This window comes from Ursus arctos, unplaced genomic scaffold, assembly GCF_023065955.2.
Source record: "Ursus arctos isolate Adak ecotype North America unplaced genomic scaffold, UrsArc2.0 scaffold_9, whole genome shotgun sequence".
In the NCBI taxonomy this organism is placed as follows: domain Eukaryota; kingdom Metazoa; phylum Chordata; class Mammalia; order Carnivora; family Ursidae; genus Ursus; species Ursus arctos.
In genome coordinates this window covers 9599295-9618086 of record NW_026623111.1, presented here as the reverse complement: position 1 = coordinate 9618086, position 18792 = coordinate 9599295, and the positions used below count along the sequence as shown (strand labels likewise).

Here is an 18792-nt window from a genome sequence, read left to right as displayed (position 1 = left end):
CTCTTTATTCCACTTTTTCTCTACAGTAGATGGTGTGTTACAGTGCCTGCCATCTGATATTTTAATTGTTTGTGTCTGTTTCTCCTGCCATCTGGGGACCAGGTCTGATTGTAGTGGACCAGTGACCAGCATGGTGCCTGTTATGGAGAAGACAGTAACGTAATTGTTGAATGAATAAATCACCAGGTTTTATAGCAGGAAGATAATGAAAAGAAAGCCAGAAGTCTTAAGTTTTGTTTTTGTTTTTCTAAAGGTTCTTTCTTTTTTTCTCTTTTTTTGTAAGTTTAATGAAATTACACTCTGTATGTGTTCTTCAGTTTTTCTGGGGAGCCTAGTCTTACAAAAGGCTTACATTTATCTGTTTAAAAAAATCATTTATTCCCGTATGCCCTGCCAAGGTTGGAGTAAGGTACGTGTTACCTGTAAGTGTGGGCTCTAGGTAGTGTATTGTGTCCAGTTTTAAGGGTGTTTTGTTTTTGTTTTGTCTGCTTTAGTATTTCCACTAGTGATACCAGTGGTAAAAAGTATACCAACTTTCTTGTAATGTGGTATTTCCCACTGCCTATTCTTTCCATATTTTGAGATGAGTGGATTGGGGCAATTTAAGGTTAAACATATATGTAATAGATCTAGTTTTACTTAAAAGTAATTAATGCAAATAATATGAAATTGTTTTTTACCTTTCTGTAAAAATTATCTTGTGTTTCAGATCAGGAATGTTGGAGTCTGGTATTGACCGAATTATTTCTCAGGTTGTGGATCCAAAGATCAACCACACATTCAGACCTCAAGTGGAGAAAGCTGTGCATGAGTTTTTGGCCACACTAAATCACAAAGAGGAAGCAAGTGGCAGCACAGCCCCGGATGATGAGAAACCAGACTCTTCCGTCATTACACAAGGTGCCTTGCTTTTACTCTTGGTCAGTTCCATTGCTTTGCTTCTTGAACTGAGTATCAAGTTAGGGATATGTAGTTCCTTAAAGCATCTCTGTCCATGGCTACTCTAGTGAAATTATATGTATTTTAAATATCACCTATATTCCTCAACTGATAGAACATTTATTTCTTTATATTAATGCAAAATAATAGACATTTTACTAATGGATTGAGTGTGTTTGTGTATGTGTGTGTTTCAGTAGAGGGAATAACTAAAATAAAGAGAATTAGACTTCTCAGATTTGCATGGTGGCTTTCCTATGATTCAGTATTAGAACAGTAGAGAATTTAGAATGTGCTAGGTATTAGCACTGGTATCCAAAAGTCTAAAGGAATATGAATGGTCCATACAGCATAGGTGTCTTATGACGATGACTATGGCTTGTAGCGTTGATTCAGCAGAGGGGGTTACCTTCTGCATAAATATTTTCTTCCTTTTTTTTTTTTAAGATTTATTTATTTTAAACAGAGAGTGCACATGCACGAGCACAGGGCGAGGCAGAAGGAGAGGGAGAGAATCCTCAAGCAGACTCCCTGCCAAGTGCAGAGCCCCACGCGGGGCTCAATCCCAGGACCCTGAGATCATGACCTGAGCCAAAATCAAGAGTCAGCCACTCAACCGACTGAGCCACCCAGGCACCCCTGCATAAATTTTTTCTAACATTTGTCTTTCCCTCGAAGGTGTCCCAGCTCCTGGACCCAGCACTAATGTAGCCAATGATGCCATGTCAATCTTGGAAACCATAACTTCTCTTAACCAAGAAGCCAGTGCAGCCAGGGCTTCGACAGAAACTTCAAATGCCAAGACCAGTGAGAGAGTATCCAAAAAACTCCCTTCTCAGCCAAGCACTGACGCTAGTACTGAGAAAGAGAGAACTTCAGAGGACATAGCCGATAAAGAAAAATCTACACCCGACTCTGCAGGGGAAGGACAGGAGACAACCCCTAAGTCTGAAGAATTTACTGATATCCCTTGTCCAGTTGAAGAAATTAAAAATCATACAAAAGAAAGCAGTAGTTCAGTTCTGCTAAATAAGGATGTTCAACAGGAAAGCAGCGACCAAAAAAACAAATCAACAGACAAAGGTGAAAAGAAGCCAGAGAGCAATGACAAAGGAGAAAGAAAGAAAGATAAGAAGGAAAAGACTGAAAAGAAATTTGATCACTCAAAAAGGAGTGAGGACCTACAAAAAGTGAAAGAGGAAAAGCAGGCAAAGGAAAAAGAAGTAGAATGTTCAAAACTCCCTTCAGAAAAGAACAGTAATAAAGCTAAAACCATTGAAGGGACAAAAGAAGGTATATAGAAACTTGCAAAATCTACAACTGTTTACACATCAAAAAGTGTCCATGGGAGGGAAGGGTATCAAATTTGCCTTCAGATTTTAATAACTTTATTTAATAGTTGTGTTTCAAAAGCCTGAAAACTCATATCCCCTTTGCTAAAAAATGAATAAACATTTGTATATCTTGTATACCAGTGTACCAACTCACAAGGTAAATGAAGAGAGAAGCTATGAACCTTATAATTTAACTTGTAGTTTGTGCACATACATTTTTCCAAGCAACTTAATTCATAGTTGCATGGCCTAATCTTTAAAATATTAGTAAATATTTCGCTTTCTTAACATTTGCTTTTGTGTATGTCATTTACATCATAAATTAGTAGTTATTTTTACAGAGTACTAGTTTGCCTTTATATTTTCTTCAAATAGCTCTGCCTTGATACTGATTACAAATGATGAGAGATTTTTTTTTTGAGAGAGATTTTTATTCCTAAAGTTGAAGATCTTGAACATTTACAATTATAAATGTAATTTAGGAATTGGGTGCTGAATATGTTCGTGTAACAACATGATTTATCTTCATGTTTTATTTCCTTCTTGAAGATTGCTCTTTGATAGACTCTGATGTGGATGGACTTACGGACATCACAGTTAGCTCTGTCCATACCAGTGACCTTTCCTCTTTTGAAGAAGACACCGAGGAGGAAGTTGTAATGTCTGATAGCATGGAAGAAGGAGAGATTACATCAGATGGTAAAACATTTTACTTAATAATGCCTCTGTGAAGCTTCCCACCAAGGATTATTTGTATATTCAGATGGCTATGTCGGGAAAGACAGTGTGGTATAGTGGCAAGGGCATGGGACTTTGTAGTTGGAAGATTTGTTTCTGAGTCCCAGCTCCAAGGTTGTCTGTCTGAGCAAGCTTGGTAAGTTACTCAACAGGCCTTGGTTCTCCATCTTTTAACTCCATTCCTCAGGTTTATTAGAAGGTATAGATGAAACAGTGTATATGAAGATGCCGTATGTGTGGGTCTATGTATCCGTGGGTTTGTATGGGTGATGTTGAGGGAGCACAGTCCACAAGACTGCCCTTACTTCTGATACCGGTTGCAAATTTGGGGTCCCCAAGCCCACCCTTAGGTTTGATAGTTCTGTAGAAGGACTCACAGAACTCACTGAAAGCTTTAAAATTTATGGTTATGGTTTATTACTGCAGCTGAGGGACACACATTAAAATCAGCCAAGGGAACAGGCACATAGGCCAGAGTCCAAGGAAGTTCCAAACATGGAGCTTCCAGTTGGCCTTTGCCTGTGGAGTCATGGAGAGCATTACTTTCCTGCCATTGATGTCAGACAGTATATATGGCTAATTGCCAACCAGGAAAGCTCACATAAGCCTTGATGTCCAAAGTTTTTGTAGGGGCTCCATCATGTAAACACGGTGTTTGATCTCAGTCCCCAGCCCCTCTGATGGTCAGGCTGGACCCATGGCCCAAATCTCCCAACCCAGATCATACTGTGAGATGGTTTAGCTTGACCCAAGACCCCCAGGCAAATGAACACCTGTCTGACATCCCAGAGACTTAGAGATTACCTCCCGGAAGCTAGACCACAGTCTTGCTTTTCTCCAGAGCAGGACCATACTTCTCTTTACAGTTTGTTTTTCAGCTAACCCTTATTAAGCACTACTGTATTCCAGGCATTGTGTTAAGTTACCACACTGCTCTGCGTACTAGCTTCTGTAATCCTCGCAACAACCTTGGGAAGTATGTCCAAGTGAGGAAACAAAGTCACCAAGAGAAAGGCTCCAGTCCAGGGTCACGCAGCTGTTTAGCTCCAGTGCCAATTTCAAACCTGAGTCCGGGCTTCTAACCAACATTTTCTGCTGCTCTATATCACATGATTAAGTTCTGCTTATGACTTTTTCTAAAAATCAAATATTTGCAACTACTTGTAAGTAGCATCTTGTAAATTTGCTGTTGGCTTTTGGATTTTCTAGAGAGAAAATCCTAGAGGAGAAAAAGTAGATGCTTTAAATTCCACGGATATATTTTTCAGTCTCTCGCATTTTGCATTCTTAGTAGCCCAAGGACGACCAGCTCAAAAAGCAACATCAGCACTCAACCGCTTTTCGTACCTCCTCGTGAGGTCAGTTCTGTAGGCTCTATGTAGGATGAATGCCAGTCATCCTGTGCGCGCCCCACTTTCCAAAGCTGACTAAAATTCTCATTCTAGGTGCTTTTGTGGGGCTTTCCAAGTTTTTTTCCTGGACAGAACTAGGTTTTCTATGTATGAGATCCAAACAGTAAGAAGGTGATTATTTTGAGAGTACTAAATGGTAGGAAATGAAAACCTTGTTTACAAGTTTTCTCCTTGCTGTGTCATGGGGCAACATACCCATCTTCCTAGGGTAGAGGTGTTTCATTAATTGTTTTTAAGATTTTACTTATTGATTTGAGAGAGAGAGAGCATGAGCAGGGAGGGAGAGGGGCAAAGGGAGAGGGAGAAGCAGACTTCCTGCTGAGAAGGGAGCCCAATTCGGGGCTTAATCCCGGGACCCTGAGATCATGACCTGAGCCAAAGTCAGATGCTTAACTGACTGAGCCACCCAGGCACCCCAAGGTAGAGGGGTTTTAGTATATACTTGGTGTAGGGCCAGTTATTGACTCTTGACTCTTGCATCATTAAAATCTCAAGTTTAAAAAAAGAACCTCAAGCCCACTTTAAAGTGTGGCTTCGAGTAAATTTATTCAGTTTTACAGTGGTAGAACATTCATACCAAGTCCACTGACATACAAATGAGAATTAACTATTTGTCAAGGAACCATAACTGGCTATAAGATCTGATTTTTCTTCACTTTCTTTATGTGTGAGAAGCTAATTGTAAGAAATAAATTAAGATATGGATTACAGCCCTTAGAAATTTGTATTTCTGATTTGTTGTATACTGATATTTCCAATTGGACCTACAAATACACTTTAACTACATGGTACTGTTTTTGCCACTTGATGTTGGTCAAGCATAGTGTTGATTTTATTGGTCCTTCACAGAAGCACTGCTTGTTCTATTGGCTTTCTTCCAGATGAGGAGAAGAACAAGCAGAACAAAACAAAAATTCAAACCAGTGATGCCAGTGAAGGAAAAGCAAAAAGTGTGCGGCACGCTTATGTTCACAAACCGTATCTTTACTCGAAGTATTACAGTGATTCTGACGATGAGCTCACTGTGGAACAGCGGCGCCAGTCGATTGTAAGTCACACTCGATCTGCTGCTGTTTTAACCTGTTCAGCTGGGTTGACACACTTGGCTAGTCTGTGTGCAAGGTACTGGGCAGCACACCAGCCTGACACATTGGTTCTGCCTTCAGGAACCTGTCATTTAAAGAGGCAGACCAGACGTAAACATGGGACATAGGTGTTTGTGTCATTGTGATCAACAGTGAAAACTTGGTAATGAATGGTTCACAGCATGGACGCGTTTGAATCCAGTGTAGATCGAGCCATACAAAGAAGATGTACAGCCATCAGTATAATATGAAGAGGGGTGTGCAGTCTCCATATTTTCTGGTTACAAGATGTGTCCTTGGATTATTAATAGCTCCTTAAAGAAAAAAATTGCCACCTCATCGTATGGGTACATCGGTTTTAAGATGACTTACAGTTTTAGAAACATTAAAATATGGAATTGCACATCTTAGAATGAGGAAATATTATTACACAGAAAAATTATTCGAAGGAAGTAGAAATGCCAACAGATAGTGGCTTATCTCTTGAGAAACTTGCTGCTTCTGGACCTATGCCTATACTTAGGGTTTTTGGCACTTTGAGACTTTGAGTTCTGAGTGGGAAAGGGGTGGTGGGAGTACCCCACAATGACTGGATTCTTGGTTTTTTTAAATAGGAAAGCAGAAAAGTCCCACATTCAAAACCTGGGTCCTGAGAGCGTAATCAGCAAGTTGTATTTGTTGTAGGACTAGCCTGTCTCTTATATCTACACAACTTTCTCCTTTAAGGATAACTTACAAATTACGGAGATTTGCCTGTGTATACTTGACGTTCACATATATTTTCACACTTATCTTTTTTTTTGAGAGAGAGAGAGAGAGCGGTGGGGCAGGGGGCAGAGGGAGACAGAGAGAGAGAATCTTAAGCAGGCTTCATGCCCAGCGCTGAGCCCCACACGGGGCTCAGTCTTACAACCCTGAGATCATGACCTGAGCCAAAATCAGGAGTCGGATGCTTAACTGACTGAGCCACCCAGGTGACCCTCACAGCTCTCCTTTTAATTAAACTAACTGGTTTATTAAACCACCATTTCCCAAAATGATACCTTCCCATTCTTTTCAAACTAATGGCAGTCTGAAAGAGTAATGGAAAATTTTCACATCTGTCCCTTATTCTTCTGGTAGCTTCCAGATTGTGTAATGAATGTGCACTTTTGTGAAGCCCGTTATTTCATAAGAACATTTGAAGGGAAACATATTTTTTTCAGTGTTTTTGCTTTTTCTGATAGTCGGTCAGGATAATTGTGAATATTTTGTGGTTTTAGGCTAAAGAAAAAGAAGAGAGGCTTTTAAGAAGGCAAATTAATAGAGAGAAACTTGAAGAAAAACGAAAGCAGAAAGCTGAAAAGACAAAGTCTTCGAAAGCTAAGAGTCAAGGTATAGGAGGTGTTAACTTTAATATTTTGAACTATCTTATATACTGCATTATTTTCTAGGTATTCATATTATGAGATGATTACAAAAACGATCTAAATTGCATCTCAAAAAACTGTATTAAAAATTAATCTATTTTTAAATTTCCTTTTTAATCTGATGTGTTGGATCACTTTTTAAATTATATTTATGTGTCTAAACATTCAGGTGCCTGCTTATACAACTCACATGTTAGCAATTTGTTTTCCAGTGATTGTGGAGTGAATTATCACTGGAAAATAAATTGTTAACCCATGAGTAATCAAGCCTTGCTGGTGATATTAGTAGAATTAATCAATGCTTTATGTTAACTAAAGTGTCAGATGTTTATCTGGAATATTTCATTGAACAAAACTGAACTTCTGTGGGCACCGATCCTGTGTAATATACAAAAAACATACACACATATATATGCATTTGAAATAAAAAAGGTAAGACTCCTCCATCTAAAATATTTTTATTCCAGTACAACTTAAGGATATTAAAGCCATCTACCATTTTTACAGTGATAAGAAAATCTTAATGAAAAAGAAATATTACACTGTTTATAAATTCTGTTCTGAAATACAACTTATTGTTTCTTTCCTAGGCAAAAATAGTATAGACTTAGAAGAATCATCAACTAAGAGTGTGGAACCTAAAACCCCCAGAATTAAAGAAGTCCTTAAAGAACGGAAAGTTTTAGAGAAAAAAGTAGCCTTAAGCAAAAAAAGAAAGAAAGATTCGAGGTACGTGTTTCATCTGGCAGCATTCCCATTGTAACATTCCCCCAGCATGCTTTCAGAAGAGAGGCATTGACGGGGACGGTAAAGAGCTATACCTTGAACGTGTGTGTCATTATCACATGTTTATGAAAACCGTAGGGTTTCACTTCTCATAGCATAATTCATTGTGTTAATAACTGTATTTCAAAGTAGTGTATCTTAATCATTTTTGGTTGGGGAGGTCCCCAGAACTTTTTCATAATCTGACAGCAGTTTTGGACTCTCCCCAGAAAAATGCACATGCATAAACACAGTTGTTTCTAGCATTTCAGAGAGTTTATGAACCCTCTAGAATAATCAAGAAGTATCTTCACTGAGGACATTCAATAACCCCTTATTTACAATGACTGCATTCATTTTCCAGGTATGCTAGGCATTCTCTTCAACAGATCTCATGCATCTCCCCATAAACCAGAGGGCTGAACCAAATTCTTACTTATCATTGCATTATCATAGTTAATTCTGTAAGAATTAGAAAGCTGAAGAGACTCTGAAAGTGGCTCTGAAGTCCTTGGAGCCATGGGCTATAATCAGAATGCAATTATGGACATTTGTCACAGACTTCAAGGTAGCTGAATCAATAATTTGCAGAACTCAGTGAGAGGAGTCTGCTCTGTTTTCTTATTGTACCTCATTCCTGTTGATCTGAATAAATACGACTACCCTGTTTACTCAAAAGATGGTAAGACTTTCAAAATCTAATTGTAGCCCATAAAATACTCATCTTCAAGCAACAAATCAGGAATTTTTTTTCAAGTATACTTTACTTCAGCACCAAGAGTAAGTCTGTGTCACATTCGGGATTATGTTTGCTTCTGTTGAATAAGATAGGAGTTAAATTGATGTATCATTTATGGATCAAGTGTTTATAATAAAGGGAAGCTAAGGTTTATTTTTTTTTTAACCTTCCTGAGAAATTCTTACATTTGATTCAAATAAAGTTCATGTATGACTCTTTCCTCCCACTTAGGGTTGTTGAAGAGAATTCTAAAAAGAAACCGCAATCTGAAGAAGATTCCAAAGAAACTCTCAAGACAAGTGAGGTGTGTCTTAATTGATAAAACCCATTTTAAATGCTCTTTTGTTAAATACAGACCATTCAGTCCTTTGGAGTAACACTTAGAAATGCAATTTGATCTTTTGCAAGTTAAATTAAAAAATCCCTCACCTTCAGCATTCTTGAACCCCCACCCTATTATGGCCTGAATTCCTCTTTTTGACCAATTGATTCATGTCCTCTTTTATCCAGGTAACAGCTACTTTTTTCTACTTTCCTTTCCCTCATCCCCCCACCCCCCACCCCTATTTCTTATATTGGCAATAACAGAATTGCCAGTAATGATAATGAGAAAGAAAGGGAGGTGGGGAGGCACCTCGGTGGCTCAGTTGATTAAACATCTGCCTTTGGTTCAGGTCATGATCTTGGGATCCTGGGATCAAGCCCCATATCGGGCTCCCTGCTCAGAGGGGAGTCTGCTTCTCCCTCTGCCTCTCCCCCTGCTTATTCTCCCTCTCTCTCTCTCTTTTTCAAATAAATAAATAAAATCTCTCTAAAAAGAGGGGGAGGGGGCTAAAATCCCTCTGCCATAGCAGACCATCCATTTCATTCTCTTGGATTCCTCATCCACAAATGAACAGAATTTTGTAGAGTGGATATAATCTTCCAAAATTATTTCCTAATAATTTCTAATTCTAATTAGCTTCTAATAAGCTTCTAGTTGTCATATTTAATGATTACATAGTGTTGTATTGAATAGACATACCATAATCTAAGCATTTCCTTAGAGTTGAGCACTTAGATTACTTCTAAGATCTGATCAATCTAAATAGTAAAAATATGTTCAGTGAATACATTTCTTTCCCCTGTTTGGATTATTTTCTTGGGATAAACTTTTGCTTTCACTGGGTTTAAATCCTTATTTACCCTGTCATATTTATAATTCTGAGGCCAATTTTTTTTTTTTTTTTTGAGTAAGCTCCATACCCAGCCTGGGGCTCGAACTCATGACCCTGAGATCAAGAGTTGCATGCTCTACCAACTGAGCCAGCCAGGCGCCCGATACCCAAACTATGTTAACGTTTCCAAGGGAAAACTAATAATTTAGTCATTATTTATTCATAGCCAATAAATAATCTTGATTTCTTTATTCGGAAATTAGAGGCATATTTATGAGTATATCCAGATGTTTTAATAGCATATTTTAAAATAATTAACTTCATTCTGTGCTGAATTTCTTTGAAAAATTATCTCATAAAATTTTATTCACATTAATTGGTTGGAACTTACTGTAAAATTAGGTTGAGAAAATCCCTGTCCTTTCTTTGATGAATTTAATTTTAAAGTGTTTTTTAAGATTTCGCCATGTCCTACTCCCCAAGTCAGTAGAATTGCATTAATCTTTGTGTTAAATTGTAGGAAGGTGGAGTGATTAACTGACTCAGAGACACAGAGATCTTTCTGAGAACTTCAGCCCATTATTGGAATAAGAGTAATTAACAGGGGGTAGTCAGTGAGACTATACTAAAGTGTGTTTGGTCAGCATTCATTCATTAATATTAATAATCTCAGTGCCGTACTGTGGGGCAGGGGGGAAGGATCAGATGCGCTGGTCCATCAGTGTCTTCCTTTGGATACATAAACATAGGCATGATTTATATGTGATACGGTTACTATTACGGTGAGTTATTGTGTGCATTTGAAACTTCCTAAGCAGAATGTCCTACAAGTACCCTGGATTCATGAGGTTTCCATAAATAATTCAGGTTCCTAAGTTAAAATGTAGGAAACCTTTATTTCAGTATAAACTTTTTAAATTGTCTTCATCGGTTATTATGCTTTGGGACTAAAAAGAACATCAGATTGTCATTCATGCAGCTTGTATTTATTAAGGGCTACTGGGTATTAGTGAGCTTTAACAGCTTGGAGTTAAAGGCCTCCCAAGTGCATGGACAGGTCTCAGGAGAAATAACTAGTCTGCACAGACATCTGTGATGTAGTGGGAAGAGTCCTCAACTGAAAATGAAATCCTCTCAACTTGTTGCCTGGGGCTCAGGTTCTAGAGTCCCGCCGAGCTTCAGTTTCCTGGCACATAAAATGAGGTCACCAGTACCTACCACAGGCTGCTGGCTGAGATTAAGTAACATGCGACACATGCTGCATTCAGTATATTCAGTGTACCCAAATGTTAAGTTTGAATATAAAAATTGATTTTAGTATTGCTCATATTTTAACTTTTATTTTCTTACAGCATTGTGAAAAGGAAAAGGTGTCTTCTTCAAAGGATTTGAAGCATGTTCACGCAAAAAGTGAACCAAGTAAACCTGCCCGGAGACTTTCAGAGTCTTTGCATCCAGCTGATGAAAACAAAAATGATTCCAAAATAGAAAGAGAACATAAAAGACGCACATCTACCCCTGTTGTGGTGGAAGGGGCACAGGAAGAGCCTGATATGAGAGATGGGAAAAGGCAAGCAGAACGGTCAGAAATTGGGACAGAAGAGCCCCAGAAACAGAAAAGCACACTTAAAAATGAAAAACATCTAAAAAAAGATGATTCTGAAACACCACATGTGAAAAGCCTACCTAAGAAAGAGGCGAAATCCTCCAAAGAGAAGCCTGAAAAAGAGAAGACTCTGTCAGAAGACAAGTTGTCTACGAAACATAAATACAAAGGTGACTGCCTGCATAAAACAGGTGATGAGACTGAGCTTCACTCTTTGGAGAAAGGTTTAAAAGTGGATGAAAATATTCAGAAGCAAAGTCAACAAACAAAACTTTCTTCAGATGATAAAACTGAACGAAAAAGTAAACATAAAAATGAAAGGAAATTATCAATTTTAGGCAAAGATGGAAAGCCAGTCTCTGAATATATTATAAAAACAGATGAGAATGTTCGTAAAGAAAACAACAAAAAAGACAGGCACATATCAGCTGAGAAGACTAAGGCAGAGCACAAATCAAGAAGATCAAGTGATTCTAAAATTCAGAAAGACTCCCTGAGTTCCAAGCAACATGGAATCACATTACAGAGAAGAAGTGAAAGTTATTCAGAGGATAAGTGTGATACAGACTCAACTAATTTAGACAGTAATTCAAAACCAGAAGAGGTGGTTCACAAGGAGAAGCGAAGAACAAAGAGCTTACTAGAAGAGAAACTTATGTTAAAGTCCAAACCAAAAAGTCAAGGCAAACAGTTAAAAGTAGCTGAAATGGAATTACAAGAAAGTGTCCCAAAACAGGCGGCCACTCCAAAACCAGATAAGGAGAAGAACACTGAAGAGATCGACCCAGATAGACAGCGAAAGTCTAAAGTTGAAGACAAACCTTCTGAAGAAGCTGGTGCTGAAGTTGTAATGGACAGTGCCGCGTCCTCCGCACATGGTACACAGAAGGATTCTAGTCACAGAACCAAGTTACCATTAGCAAAGGAGAAGTACAAGGCTGACAAGGATTCAGGCTCCTCCAGACCCGAGAGAAAGTTATCAGATGGGCACAAAAGCAGAAGCTTAAAGCACGGTAGTAAGGAAATGAAAAAGAAGGAAGAAAATAAATCAGATGACAAGGATGGTAAAGAAGTTGACAGTAATTATGAAAAAGCCAGAGGGAATAGTTCAGTTATGGAAAAGAAATTAAGTAGAAGGTTCTGTGAAAACCGAAGAGGAAGCTTATCCCAAGAAATGACCAAAGGAGAAGAAAAATCAGCAGCAAACTCCTTGCTAACTCCCAATAGTTCTTCTGTTCAGAAACCAAAAAAGAGTGGTGATCCCACTTTGATGCCTGAACAAGAGCCAATGGAAATTGATTCTGAGCCAGCTGTTGAAAATGTATTTGAAGTATCTAAAATCCAAGATGGCAGCAATAATAGTTCTCAGCAAGACATTGACTCTGAAAATGTTATGAAACAAAAAACCACTGTCATGGTTCAAAAGGATGAATTAAGAACTTCGTCAGTAGATTCAAAAACAGCAGCTCCAGCCTGTAGATCAGGACGTGGACCAGGAGTTGTTAGTAATTCTGAAAAGCACGCTGACCATAAGGGCGCCCTGACCAAGAAAGTTCATATCCAAAGTGCTGTGTCTAAACTGAACCCTGGGGAGAAAGAACCCATTCAACAGGGAACTCATGAAACAAATACAGACTCTGAAACTAGTCACAGACTCTTGTCTCGAGCCCCATCAGAAAATGATAGGGCACAAAAGAATTTGAAAAACACAACCAGACCCACCGAAGAACATGTTGCTCAAGGAGATGCTGGTCGTGAACATTCCCCAAATTTAGATCCTTCACCGTCCTTAAGTTCAGTAACTGTGACGCCTCCGAAACAGTCTCGTGATGCAGATGTAAGTCCTTTGATTGACAAAAGGACTGTTTTAGAAGGTGGCACAGCCAGCACCTCCCTTGTGGAGCGCTCTGATATTCCTAACCAAAGTTTGACCGTTAGGGAATCAGAAATCCTGAGGACAAGTGACAGCAAAGAAAGTGGGGCAGTTTCCACAGTAGATACGCTGGCAAAAGGAAGCATGGATAGCAGAAGACACATTCCAGAAGGTTTCCAGACCACTGTGCTGCACACTAAACAAGGAAACGTAAATGTGCCTGTTGGTAGCAAGTTAACAGACACGAATACGGAAAATGAGAATGTGCGCAAAGAAGGTAGCCTGACGGACATGGCCAGGAAAGAGAGTGACTTCAACACAGAGCCCCGTTCAAAGCAGACAACGAGAGTTGTACTAGAAAACGGCAAAAAGCATGGCACTGCTGTTGACCCGGTGGTAGGCATGAGTACAGAAAAAGATGCTGAGACCGTTGAACTTAAATGTAGTAGTGGCCCAGGTGAAATGGAAAGCATATCAATTGTGGTAGAAGGAAGGATGGAGAAGAGTGAGGTCGGCACCAGTGCTGGAAGTAACGGTGCTTCCTCAGTTTTACAGCAAAGGAATGGAAAGACTGTTGATGCGACAGCCGGGTCTGGCAGAGCAGAAAAGACTTCTTTTGCCAGTAGTACTGCAGGAAAGGACAAAAGTGTTTCCCTAAACACAGTGAAGGCAGGGGATGCCACAACCACTTCCTCAGAAACAGGAGAGGGTGAGGTGGCTGTGCCCTGCACGAGCATTGAGGCAGACGAAGGCTTCATAACAGGTGCATGCTCTGGAAATAATCCTCTTCACACTGGGGCAGAAGCCAGCGAATGCACTGTTTTTGCTGCAGCTGAAGAAGGTGGAGGCATTGTCACAGAAGGATATGCTGAAAGTGAAACCTTCCTCACGAGCACCAAGGAGGGAGAGAGCGGAGAGTGTGCTATGGCTGAATCTGAAGAAAGGGCAGTGGACCCTGTGACTGCTCATGAAGTTACAGCTGAAGACAACGTCAACAGTGGTGTGACAGAAGAGAAAGATGATGCTGTCACCAGTGCCGGCTCTGAAGAAAAATGTGATGGTTCTTCACGTAGCGAGTCGGAAATGTCTGAAGGAACGGTTACCTTTATTAGTGAGGTTGAAAGCGATGGTGCAGTGACAAGTGCTGGGACAGAAATAAGGGAAGGCTCCTTAAGCAGTGAAGAGGTGGATGGATTCCAGAGAAATCTGATGAGAATGGGTCCCAAAAAAGAAACTGAGGGGACTGTGACATGCACCGGAGCAGAAAGGAGAAGCGCTACCTCTGTTATGTGCTCAGTAACAGGCGCCAAGCGACAGGAGGAGCACGTAGTTACAGGTGCAGCCATGGCCCTCGTCAGTAATGACACACCACCAGGGACCAGTGCCCCCCAGGAAGGAGACACTGCTGTGAATGACGGGGCAGAAGGCGAAAGTGCTGTCACCAGCACAGGGATAACAGAAGAAGATGGAGAGGGGCCAGCGAGCTGCACGGGTTCGGAAGATGGCAGCGAGGGCTTTGCTCTAAGTTCTGAATCAGAAGACAACGGAGAGAGTGCAATGGACAGTACAGTAGCCAAAGAAGCCACCAACGTTCCATCAGTCGCTGCTGGGCCATGTGACGACGAAGGAATTGTAACCAGCACCGGTGCAAAAGAGGAGGATGAGGAAGGTGAAGGGGTGGTGACCAGTACTGGAAGGGGAAACGAAATCGGGCACGCATCCACTTGCACTGGGACAGAGGAGGAGAGCGAAGGGGTGTCAATTTGTGGAAGTGCCGAAGAAGGTGACGGTCAGATCGGTACCGCAGCAGGGCACGTGGGAGCTGAGGCCGGAGCCACCGTCACCAATGCCAATGAGAGCAATGTTGACAGCATGAGTGGTGCCGAGAAGAGCATGAAACATATGGAGATCTGCTCCAGCGCAAAAGGGATCGTAGAAAGCAGTGTGACCAGTGCAGCGTCAGGGAAGGGTGAAGTGGCACCAGTTCCCGAAGGTTGTGAGGGTCCCATGACTAGTGCAGCTTCAGGTCAGAGTGACAGTTTGCTCACCAGAAAAGAAAAAGTTGATGATACCACAATTTCCACTGGCTTGGTGGGGCGTAGTTACGAGGTACTTACGTCCAGGGCAGTCCCAGAATGTGAAGCTGGTCACACATCGCTCAGCGGAAAAGAAGATGAAGGTATCATCACCTCAGTGGACAATGAAGAATGTGATGGCCTTATGGCCACTACGGCCAGTGACAGTGTTACCAACCAGACTTGTTTAGCTGGGAGTAAAAGTCCAGGCAAAGGCTTGATGATTTCCACCAGTACCACACATGACTACACCACTCAGTTAAGCACAGTTACGGGGGTGGAAGAAGGTCATTCAAGCGGGCTGAGAACCACAGAAAATATGGAAGGCACCAGAATAAAAATGGAGGAATTTGAGGCCCCCATGCCCAGTGCAGTGTCAGGAGATGAGAGCCAAGTCCCTGCTCTGAGAAATGAAGAGAAGGATGAGTGTGCCATGATTTCCACGAGCATAGGGGAAGAGTGCGAAGTGCCCATTTCCAGCGCCACGACCATCACGTGTGCGGAAAGTCAGCAGCCGGTGGCCGCCGTGGAAGAAAGCGCTCAGGGCCCCGGCTTGGTGAGCACCGACGATTTCGAGGGGCCCATGCCCAGCGCACCCACAGTGGTCGAGAGCCCTCTTGCGTCAACCAGCAAGGAGGAGAAAGATGAGTGCGCGCTCATTTCCACCAGCATAGCCGAGGAGTGCGAGGCTTCCATTTCTGGCGTCCTCATAGAAAGTGAACAGGCGCGACCCGCCACCGTCCTGGAAGAGAAAGACGGGAGCGCCATCATCTCCACCAGCTCAGGAGAAGATTGCGAGGGCCCCGTGTCCAGCGCAGCTCCTCGGGAGGACGTCCAGCCGTCGGCTGCGCGAGCAGAGGAGGTCAGCGACACCGCTATGATTTCCACGAGCACCTCCGAAGGCCGCGAGGCCGTCATGATGGGCGCTGTCCCACAGGACGACGAGCCGCCCGGCGCGCCAAGGATGGAGGACCCGAGTGACGCCGCCATCATCTCCACCAGCACCGCGGAGTGCGTGCTGGCGCCAGGCAGCCTCGACAGGCAGGAGGAGAACCCGCAGACTGCGAGCAATGCGGACGCGAAAGAGCACCGGTCGGCCGCCAGGATGAGCAAGGGCGAGGCCCCGAGGCCCAGCTTGATGGCCGCGAACAGCCGATCGTGCCCTGGGCCGCTGGTAGGGAGCAGAGCTGCGGGCCCCGAGGAGGGGCGCCACGGGGCGGCAGGCAGTGTGCCCTCTACTGCGAGCGGCCAGCCAGGTGCTGCGCGAGCGCCGGAGGAGGGGCGCGGCAAGGACCATCCCCGCGAGTTGCCACTGGCGGGGAAGGGACAGAGTGAGGGCGATTTGCGCCTCGTAAATGCGGCAGAGAATGTGTGGCTGAGCTCTGTTCAGAGAGGACAGGGGAGTCGGGAGGCGGCTACCGCAGGGCACGGCACATGTTGGGCAGGGAGGAGTGTGCGGAGGGGAGCGGACTCGCCCGAGGATCTGACGGGACCGGAGCAAACGGCTGGGCCGACGGCTGGGGACCCCTCCCTCGGGATCCGCTGCTTCCCCTCAGTAAGTCCGGGTGCTAAGAAAGCCGATGACCTGCCACCTGCCAGAGACGCTTCAGCAGAGCCGTCCTCCCCTGAGCAGTCCTGGCCCACGGCCTCCGTGAACACCACCACCGCTGAATGTATTAATGGCCGAGAATCAGAAATTGGCCCTTCCTACGTGCCAGTCCTTCCAGCTGCCCACGATCGAGCTCTGTCGGCTCCAAACTATGAGCAGGGCTTGACTATAAAGAGTGATCACAATGGCAGACGGCTGGTTCAAGGGTCCAGTGAGAAAGCGGGAGATGGTAATTGCATGAGGAAACCATCCCAGGAGGAAGGAGACCTCAAGGTCACTGTTCCTCCTGAAGAAAAGTCACATGACATAGGTGAGAATCTCTCTAATTGCACATTTTAGCATTTTACAACCATGCTTGCATGTAGAATACATTGAAGAGTCTTCCAAAAGATGATTTTGGTTCCAGAATGTCACAAAATAACTTCTCAAATGGGAAGGTTGAGCTTAGAAACGGGTAAAAACTGAAAACCTTAGACCTGTTTCTCGTGTGCCAGGAGAGCAGAGGCAGGACGCTGGGAGTCGGGAAGTCAGCTAGCCATGGGCAAGTTGCTAAACCTTTGATCCTCGGGTTTTATGTCAGTCAAATTGAACGCTGCCTTACAACAGCCCTGTGAAATGAGTATTATTTTTATCACCCTCATTTTTACAAATGAGGAAATGGGTTCAGAGTGTTTAAATAACTTGTGTGGTACCTGGGGCCCCTAGGAAAAAAGTTACCTCTGAGCTTCAGTTTTCTGTTGTATAAAATGGGGATAATAGTGCAACAACACATTCCATTCCTCTCATTTAATGTTATATTGACCTGCGGTATGTGTCATTTCAGTTAGACTGGCTACTTATAATCAGGGGAGCACATTATTTCTTAACTGAGTTTTTTGTTCAGGTAAAACGAGTTTCTGCTTTGGAATTGGTTTAAAAGAGAAAAGAAACATGTTCCCTCCTGGCAGATTTCAGAGTGTCGATCTTGCTAGAAATACTTAATAATTTTCAAATTGAGCTTTGGGCTCAGTCATTCATTATGCCATCCAACTTGGGACACTGTGCCGGCTACTACTGTGCTAGGCTCTGGGAAAGCAAAGGTAACGATTCAGAATGCGGAGCAGCTGTGAGTCCAGCCTTGTATTTTAAGTAGGCGGTGACACTCTGGTGGCGGGTGCTTAGATGCTGTGAGAACTCAGAGGGATGTCATGGGCGAGACTTGAAGGGGTCAGGGACATTGACTTCTATACTCTGGCTGTATAAATTGTAGCATCCTGGACTTTGAAACTGAAACAGACCTTGGATGTCATCAAATACAGCTTCAGGAAGCTGAGGCCAGTAGATTGAGTCCTGTTCATTATAGGGACTTAAGAAAGGGGGTGTTAAGAAGTGTTCCAAGGGTTGAAATAAGAAACTTGAAAATTTTCCATTGAGTTTAGCCTGGGTAAATTGAATGCTCTGCAGATTTTTATGACTTAACCATTGCTACAGTCTGTTACTCCTTCCTCCCCGCCTTTGTTTCCCTGAAGGAGCAAAACAAAGAGGTTTTAGCAAGGAAAAGCCTGCAGCCTCTTAGAGAAAGGATTTTCTTTGGAGGCTTCTGTGTGGGCGGGTGAAAGAACTGGAAACCACAGTCACAGAGAGACAAGGGGGAGAGAAAGAAAGGACTACAACAGGGATAGGATTGAGTCTCCACCAGAGAAAATGCCATTTTCCTTTTGTCTGCTTCACGACTTCCTAACTTGATTTTCAACTTTGCTGTGTCAGGGTGAAGCAAGCAAAGTGAGTCTGTTCATAAACATTTTCTATGTTGAGAATATATCTCAGTGGCCCAGAATATGTTCTTTTAAGGCCAAACTTGATACAGAACACTGTAGAAAAATATTTGGAAAAGTGATGTCTCCAGAAATGATCTTTTGTTATTCTTTCTGGGCAGCCGTCTTAACAGCAAGAAACAATTTCACCTCCCAAAAATGAGTAAATGACCCCTGCCTTTCATCCACGATTTTTCATCTATATTCCTTTTATTGTTTTCTACTGACAGCAAAATAAAACAGCAGAGGAACGGGTCA

The 18792-nt window shown here is 42.5% G+C and overlaps 1 protein-coding gene across 5 annotated transcripts in view; it reads left to right on the top strand.

Annotated features, from left to right (window-relative positions):
• The window catches only part of BOD1L1 (biorientation of chromosomes in cell division 1 like 1), a 53462-nt gene that overhangs the window by 9458 nt on the left and 25212 nt on the right, over window positions 1-18792 (top strand). For all 5 annotated transcript variants that reach the window (XR_008958383.1, XM_026514417.4, XM_057309581.1 and 2 more), the window contains exons 3-10: window positions 710-900; window positions 1618-2232; window positions 2823-2972; window positions 5305-5471; window positions 6771-6882; window positions 7508-7646; window positions 8653-8725; window positions 10931-17051. Coding sequence is in view for 4 of the 5 variants with exons in the window: in XM_026514417.4 (XP_026370202.2) it covers window positions 710-900; window positions 1618-2232; window positions 2823-2972; window positions 5305-5471; window positions 6771-6882; window positions 7508-7646; window positions 8653-8725; window positions 10931-17051 (7568 nt within the window). In the remaining variant the exon portion in view is untranslated. The remainder of the gene's footprint in view (window positions 1-709; window positions 901-1617; window positions 2233-2822; window positions 2973-5304; window positions 5472-6770; window positions 6883-7507; window positions 7647-8652; window positions 8726-10930; window positions 17052-18792) is intronic.